This window comes from Dermacentor silvarum, unplaced genomic scaffold (assembly GCF_013339745.2).
Source record: "Dermacentor silvarum isolate Dsil-2018 unplaced genomic scaffold, BIME_Dsil_1.4 Seq748, whole genome shotgun sequence".
Taxonomy (NCBI): Eukaryota; Metazoa; Arthropoda; class Arachnida; order Ixodida; family Ixodidae; genus Dermacentor; species Dermacentor silvarum.
The window spans coordinates 52,277-60,001 of record NW_023606716.1 but is presented as its reverse complement, the minus strand read 5'-3'; the positions used below and the strand labels follow the sequence as shown (position 1 = coordinate 60,001).

The window sequence follows — 7,725 nt, the reverse complement described above, 5'->3', positions numbered from 1 at the left end:
TAAAAACACTCATATGGCATGCTTTTGGTACAAGCTAAAGTGCCCCACATGGCCAAAGTTTTTAAAGACAAAATTGTCATCCTCCCGACAGTAGCACAATTTTATCACCACTTGAAGGGACAAATTTTTCTTCAAATGCGTAACTTTCTCTCTGAGAAACCTGTATGGGTTTCATGCAGCTTCATGCTACTTGTGTGTGGATTACAATTTTCCTTCTCATGAATCTTCCTCCACCTAGCGAGTTTCTACAGAACTGATTGGCCAGGATAGAAGTTAATATGGAGCTCTCAACTATGGCACCTCTCACAAATTCTGTGTTGCTCTGCGAAATTAATCCTCACCAATCAATCTACAAAAACATGGCCCTGTTCATTAGCCGTGCTCCGAGAAATGGGTTCATTCTTCTTCTTTCTGGGGTTTTAGGTGCCAAAACCAGTTCCAATTATGAGGCACGCCATGGTGGAGGGCTCTGGATTAATTATGACCACCTGGGGTTCTTTAAGGTGCACTACAACGCAAGCACACGGGCGTTTTTGCATTTTGCCTCTGAAGTTAGTGCCCCGTATATAATATTTAGGGAGGAGTGGCCACTACCACAGTATGTGTGGCAACAGCATGCTTCAGCGTGTCCCTGCTGTCAGTGAAGTCACGCATACAGGGTGCTTTTTTTTTTTTAGACAATACAGATTTTTATAAAATGGCAATGACCGTGAGACACCTGTCTTTACATACGAGCTCTATGGTGAGGCGGAAATACTTTGCTGCTGCTTAAGTTGACTTCACTGAAAAGACTAATTAGCAAAAATTCATTATCTTTATATTATTAACTTGAGGGCAGTTGTTTATATAAAAAACTTGTAAGGCATCACAAATTATGGCACACCCATTTCTTAGATATTGAGGTATTCTTTGAATTTCAGATATTCTTCATTTAAATTGAAGGCCAAATCCAGGCAACACTGAGACTGAGCGTGTCCCGCTGCGGGTCAGACGGCAAGGCCCGTAAAGAAGTGTGGGGCGAAGTTTGAATGATAGCATGCCACAGCAAATCCTGACCCGACACAGAGCGGCACATGCCTGCCAGGCAAAGCGTGCCATTATCAGTAGCTGCCGCGCCTGGCCAGGACGTTCAGTTTCTAACTTTCTCACGCTTGTCGTCAAGGGGCGTTTTGGTCTGATATGACAGCGGGGCCGCCTTTTCTGCACTCCAGCGACGCTCGGTTTCGATATTGCCTGGATTTGCCGTTCAAATTTGCTGATAAAAATCTCAAATTAGATGTGATTTTCAAGAACTTAAAAAAATTAGGGTGAATTCAAGTGTGACTGCCTTCAAATTCGCCATTTAAACAACTGCACAAGTTGGCACAGCCATTCCTTACGTCTGCCAGTCTCATTCTGTGAGACACCAAAGATCTGTATCCACTGCCCAGGGGCTCTGGAACTATATCTGCCGTGTGGGGGCGACGTGTCTGGGGGCTCATGTCGCATCGTGTAGTTCACCTCTCTCTCTCTCTCTCTCTCTCTCTCTCTCTCTCTATATATATATATATATATATATATATATATATATATATATATATATATATATATATATATATATATATATATACACAGTGAGAATGCCAACATTATTAGGGGCACTGTGGATGAAGACGAGGGACGCGCGAGCTACGGCTGGGCGCCCTTGGGTGTGGCCGGCAGAGACTAGAGCCTGCTGGCGTGGACTGGGGGGCCGAGCTGTTTCCCACATTGGCGCCCGTAACGTGGGGCCCCAGCTGTGCTCCGGGATGGACCATGACGAGGGCTTCCGCCGGTTTCTCCTCCATCTCCGTCATCGAGCCTGGCGTAGAACCTGGGGCCAGCGTAGTCTCCTACGCGCTGCTGCAGCTCCCAGTGCCGCTGTTTGAGAAGGGCACCGCCGGCGCAGGTGACGTCAAGAGCGTGATGGCGCCGACACCACCTCAAGAGCGGCTCGGTCCCTCGGCGCTGCAGTGCGTGTTTCTACACAGACGGCTCGAGAGGACATGGTGAGCGGCATCTAGTGTTCCAGTGAGATTTCGGGACTTTGAGGCCAGCTGCCAACGGTAGCGGCAGCTGCACCGTTAGAGCGATGATCGGCATCATCTGCGATCTTCCCCTCCTGTGGCCTGCGTGCTGCGGTGCGGTCTCTGTGGTGGCAAGGCATAGAACATGCGGCGGCTCCTTCCGACAACCTGCTGCGTGCACTCGTCAGAATGAGGCCGGAGAGGAAAACCAGACCAAGTGTGTGCCAGGGGACGGTTTAGGGCCTTTCGGTTCCTGCAAGACCTCAACTCCGAGGCTGCCCAATCTTTGCGAGGAGTCCGTCCTGGAAGCCAGCCAGGTTTAGGGCCTGTAGGTTTCTGGAAGACCTTGGTGACTCAGACATGCCAGCTCCGCTGATCCTCGTTCGGTACATTAGCAGTCTACAAGGTTCGTCCGCCGGTAGGAGTTGTTGGGATATGGGCGGATTGCCCAAGGCACCCTACCTCGACACACTGAGCCCCGCGGTTGGGCGCATGCCTGCGCATCAACCGCGGTCCGGTACAAGCTCGAGGAAACAATAGACGACAACCACGTGTACACTCGGACAGCATTTATTACGACTGCAACTAACACTTCGAGCAGGCCAGCTAGCTATAGTTGACATCGCTGAGGGTTCCCTCGAAAAAAATAATACACTAGGTAAAGAAGGGCTTCCGACTTACCAACTGGGGAATACGAGGGGGGGGGGGGGGGGGCGCGGCAAACGCCGCGGCAAGAACGTGGTTGACTAACCACGTGCGGGAATACGGGAGCGGCGGAGACTGCTGCGACGTTCGTTGCGCGTGCGGCGGTCATGGGACCCGAGGATTCCCACAGTGTGTCATGCCGTCGCTGCCAGCCATCGTGGGCCAGTGCCGTCAACGCATTCGCAGAGGGAGGGGCAGAGTGGGAACGCCGACATTATTAGTGGCACTGTGGACGAAGAAGACGAGGGACGCACGAGCTGCGGCTGGGCGCCCTTGGGCATGGCCAGCGGAGATTGGAGCCTGCTGGCGTGGACTGCGGGGCCGAGCTGTTTCCCCACAATATATATATATGCGTGTGTGTAATTACTATATTTAACTGCTTTTTATGAAAGAAGACAATAATAAAATACAAAAAGCGCGATTTATTTAATGTGCGGTTAATTCTGGTGTCCAGCACTGTTTGTAAAATCTGCGGATTGTGGGTTACTTTACGTATGATATATCTAAGAAATTTCATACATTCTTCAAATGATAACTGCTGACGAGTTGGTAACGAGCTTCTCCATCGCAACCCTTTAGCAACAAGATTGTGGGCCGCGCTTACCCTTTTATTTTCACTACGGTCATTCCGTGTGGCGGAACCTAGGAGGATATAAAAAAAAATATTGTCTTAGGGGGGAACCAAGGCGGTTTGTGCCAAACCAGAAGAAAACGCACATTTCAAGCTTCACGAGTGATAGGTTAATGATTTAAATCGTGCTTTTCTAGGAACAGGCTTACACCAACCTTTGTTATCTTCTTGCTTTTCATGGGCTTGGATAGGGGCAAGGAAAAAGGGAGAGAACGAGAGGCATCCTAAAGTCGTGGCACTGAGACATGCTCCTGCAACGGCTGCAGAATAGAGCGCCAGCCTTCCCCTCCTCGAGAAACTCTTCAGGATGAAAGATACGTTGAACCAAATGAAAACAGGCTGCGCTCTCGATGCAGAAAAAGCACTGACAAATAGAGTCTCAGAAATCACAAGCTTTCAGAAAATTTTGTTTCCTTTGTTGAAGGAAGGGAGCACCCTTTAACCAGTAAAAGGAGTCCCTAACCTCACGGGTGGTGGGAGGGGTGAAGGGGGGGGGGGAGTGCGGGATAGCTGCGAGTGTGGGGGGCATGCCCCCACTGCGCCCCCCCCTCCCCTGATTCCGGAGCCCCTGCCACTGCCTAACGGAACACTCGAGAGGTCGGCCAGCAAGGCTGAGAGGAAGATCCTGGCCTTTTCTGGTTCACGGCTGCCCACAAGAAGAAATGTTTACTCAAATGATGGGTGCAAGCCAATATGTAGTAAGCGGGTATCAATGGTGTCGAGCACGAGCTGTATGGTGTCATGAACTTGAACAGTATTGAGGCCGGTGTATTTTGGATCGACCAACAGCATGATGCCACCAGGATAAACTTTCGAGCAGAAGTTCCACTGCCAAGCCTCGCATCATTATGCCAAATAGAACTGGCAAAACAATGGCTCCTTGTGGTACGCCTCTACCGTGACGAAATATGTTAGACTGCTGCTGAGTGTGGCTTGAAAAGGACAGGCTGATGCACATCTCAAATGTGCTAGGGACAAAGGGACATGTCTCTCATTCCGTAATTGTTTTCAGTGCACTACCCACATCAAATCATGCATTATCAACTCACCCAAACCACTGTATAGCTTATCCGATAAAACGCAAAAGGAAGGGCCCTATGTTCTAGAAATGTATTTAGGAACACACTGTTGGGCTAGTGTAACTAGATTTTTGTGTAAAACAGACAGGTAAGTTGTCACCACCTGGGGTTCTTTAACATGCACCCAATGCACAGTACATGGGTGTTTTTACATTTTGCCCCCAGTGAAATGGAGCCATCAAGGCCGGGATCGAACCTCAAGCAGCAAAACGGCACAGCCACTGGGCTACCGCAGCGGGTAGCTGTCTTACCTCGTATGAGAAAGTTGGCGCAGCTGGCTGCGCGACTTGGCAATGGAATTGTCAATGCGGCCCAGGAAATCTGCGATGCTCTCGTCAGACTGTAAAGGTGTGTCCTCAGAGCCTGCCCTGTCCCCACCATTGGTGTCTCTGCCTGCAGAGGCTGAGGCACCACCTACTGCTGGTCCCGCCTCTACCACAGGCACTGCCAGCCATGTCCGCAAAAATAAGCTGTCACTTGTCCAGAGGCGGTTCGCACGCTTCAGCTCTTCCGTCTGTAAAAGTAATCCATTCTTGTAATCACTAACTTTGACTATGGCATCACTGCTAATATTCTGAGGCAAATCATCACTTACATAAACTTGCATCAATATGGAAAGACAATGAGAACGAATTCGCACTGTTACCAGAGTGAATGAGCAACCAAGATAAAGTTGCACTAAGAAAACCAAGCTGTAAGGAAGCGTAACGAGAGGCAGCGTAACGAGATGTTAGGGGGCAAGCTGTTTAGCATATAGAGTTGACAAACACTGTTCTTTATACCTGTAACCATAATAAGAATTTCGCAAGAATGTGGAATTCTTTCAACCATGTTCAACTACTGAAATTAAAATTCTTTTTGGTCAGTGAGCAGCTGAACTTCAGCTGAAGATAAAAACTAGCACAACAAAAGCAGAAAGAAAGGGAAAATAAGGAGAAGTGCGAAAAAGTAGGAAGAATTCTGTTAATACATAGCAACTTTAACGCTGAAAAAAAAAAAAAGAAGAAATAAAGCTAACTCACATGCCGGAACAACAGAGATGCTGTTATGCTGCTTCTGTGCAAGCAAAGAATGTTTCTCTTTTGTGGTTTTGTTTTGCTGGGGTCACAAAGCAATTAAAGCACATCAAAGCAGCTAGTATAAATACATTTAAGGAACACAGTTTGCATGCTTTGTTTTTTTTATGTGCTGATCTTCCAGTTTGAAAAGCACAGATAACCAGATGAAAACTGACGCATGAAGATGTGTCAATTCTCAAGTAACCGAAGTCACCTACAAGCATCATGAACTTATCGTGTATGCCTAATTCAGCCATGCACACTCAAGAAACTGATGAATATTCAACCTCTATTTGTTGACACCAAAAACACTTGAACTGGCTTGCAGGCAAATGGGAAGAAATCCAGGCTTGCAACGCCCTCAAGGGTTCCATGTCTACCAAGAACACGTAAGTGATGATACAACAATACTGAAACTAATATCTGCTGAGGTAAAGTGTACCCGAGTCCACACGATATGGCAAGACGGATGAAACCCCACCTCTTCATCTGCAGTCCTTATCTGAGCTACACTAGGACATCTGTAAACAGCACTCTCGCGAAGGCCGTTTATTACACCACATGCGACCTATCAGTTGCTGCAGCTTGGCACAGCAACAAAATTACGAGCATACATCTTCACTTGCGCTACCATCTCAGCAAAACTGCAAATGGGTGATCTTGTCTAGCAAAAATAATATCCGCTGATTTTTCAACAGCACCAATGGTGAGCGCAGTACTGTGTATAACACTTTGGCTATACAGCCATAACGTGCTATACAGCCACCACCTTCCAATTGAGTACCTGAGGCTTTATGTTGCAATGAGCATGATTTGAGTGCCTGTCCAGAGGAGAGAGGTCGTGTTAATAGCCGACCAGCATACTTACTGCTTATCTCCTAACAGATGAGAGGGGGGGGGGGGGCAGGTGCAACATATATTATTGTGGCAGATGTTGTGCTTTCGAGTAGAAAGAACCTCCCAATGAAAGTAACTTGCCGCCTTTTGTCAAATCTCTTCCTCAAGATGTATGACGGGAGATAGAGCAACGGAAATTCGTGGTGCACATTATCAGGGAAAAGGACCTTATGAACAGCGTCAAAGGTACAAGCGTAGGTTATACGCAAGTGTCTGCTCCCTGTTCCCGCTTTTCTGTTTTTCGTTCTATTAAAAGTAAAAATTGCGAGGATTGGCGGTACACAGCTCACGCCCTGGTCACATGAGAGACAAACGAAACTGTCGCAACTTCTCGAACCGCTCAGAGGGCCCAAATAGTACAGAGGACTTGTATTGCACCCAGATACAAGCTTCGCCACATTCTAGCGAGCCACACCTTCGACTATCCGCGCAGCTGGAACGAGAGAGCCGACACATTTTTAGCTTGCTCCTACGAGCTGTTTCCTCGATAACTATGCCAGTCCCAAATGCGCAAACCCACCTTAGACGCAGCATCTCCTCCTCGACCTACATATCACTCGGCCTCGATCCTGTGCTCCTCTCAGAGGCATAATGCTAGTTCCTGCTTCAATTTATCGCATTTTTCCCCGTCGACCAGCGCATGTCCAAGCTTTAATTGCAACACTGCACAACGGCACATACTGCGTGTTGGCCGCGAGCTTCATTCAAACACAGCTCGCCACTCATGTTTCACGGTACTGACCGACCACCTACAAGGTTATGTGGAATCTAAAATCGTGAAATCTGACACAAAAGCGGCAGTTTCGTTTCTGGAGAGGCACTGTGGGTCGACGACCGCCTGCACTCTAGCGAGACTGAGCGATGCACTGTCTGCTCACCGTGACTCCGTAGCGCAGCGCAATGCCCTGTAGCGTGTCGCCCGGCTGTACGACGTGCTTAATTGTCTTTCCGCTGCGCGAGACATACTTGCAGGTGCTGCCGTACTTCACCTGCTTCCTGGCGAAACTTCCGAGCAAAGCTGTCTCATTCCCACCAGAGGCGGACATCACCCCGCTGTCACCTAGCGAGACAGGCCTGGCAAATAGAGTTAACGGCCTGGTATTACTAGATAACTCACAGAGGGCGCTGCAAAACTTATACTTTAAAGCTATCGACGACACAGACGCTCTTTTTTGCGGCGAGTTTCGGTTTCAAGGAGCCTGCCAAAGGGAACTAATTGTTCGCATAGCTCCCACATGGGCTCCACTATTCAAAATTTGTTCGTTGAGATAGGTAGTGTCGAGGACGGGCCCCAAAGTACTCATTTGCTG

The 7,725-nt window shown here is 48.4% G+C and overlaps 1 protein-coding gene across 2 annotated transcripts; it reads right to left on the bottom strand.

Moving 5' to 3' along the window:
* Positions 1–3,164: 3,164 nt before the first annotated feature.
* On the bottom strand, positions 3,165–7,488 carry LOC119435485 (lysM and putative peptidoglycan-binding domain-containing protein 1). 2 transcript variants are annotated; one of them, XM_049659850.1, is made up of 3 exons: positions 7,405–7,473; positions 4,712–4,974; positions 3,165–3,392 (listed from the first exon to the last, which is right to left on the bottom strand). In XM_049659850.1, the coding sequence occupies exons 1-3, from the start codon at positions 7,459–7,461 to the stop codon at positions 3,374–3,376; spliced, it is 339 nt and encodes a 112-aa protein (XP_049515807.1). In that variant the 5' UTR covers positions 7,462–7,473; the 3' UTR covers positions 3,165–3,373. The 2 variants fall into 2 exon arrangements, with proteins under 2 accessions (XP_049515807.1, XP_037558257.2); XM_037702329.2 differs by having other exon boundaries at positions 3,194–3,392; positions 7,294–7,488.
* Positions 7,489–7,725: the final 237 nt, after the last annotated feature.

Bases quoted from the DNA above. Each gene is read 5' to 3' on its own strand.
- LOC119435485 (XM_037702329.2), bottom strand. From the start codon at position 7,461: ATGTCCGCCTCTGGTGGGAATGAGACAGCTTTGCTCGGAAGTTTCGCC. The intron at 4,975-7,293 runs GTGAGCAGACAG...TTACTTTTACAG, and splicing joins CGCTGCGCTACGGAGTCACG to ACGGAAGAGCTGAAGCGTGC.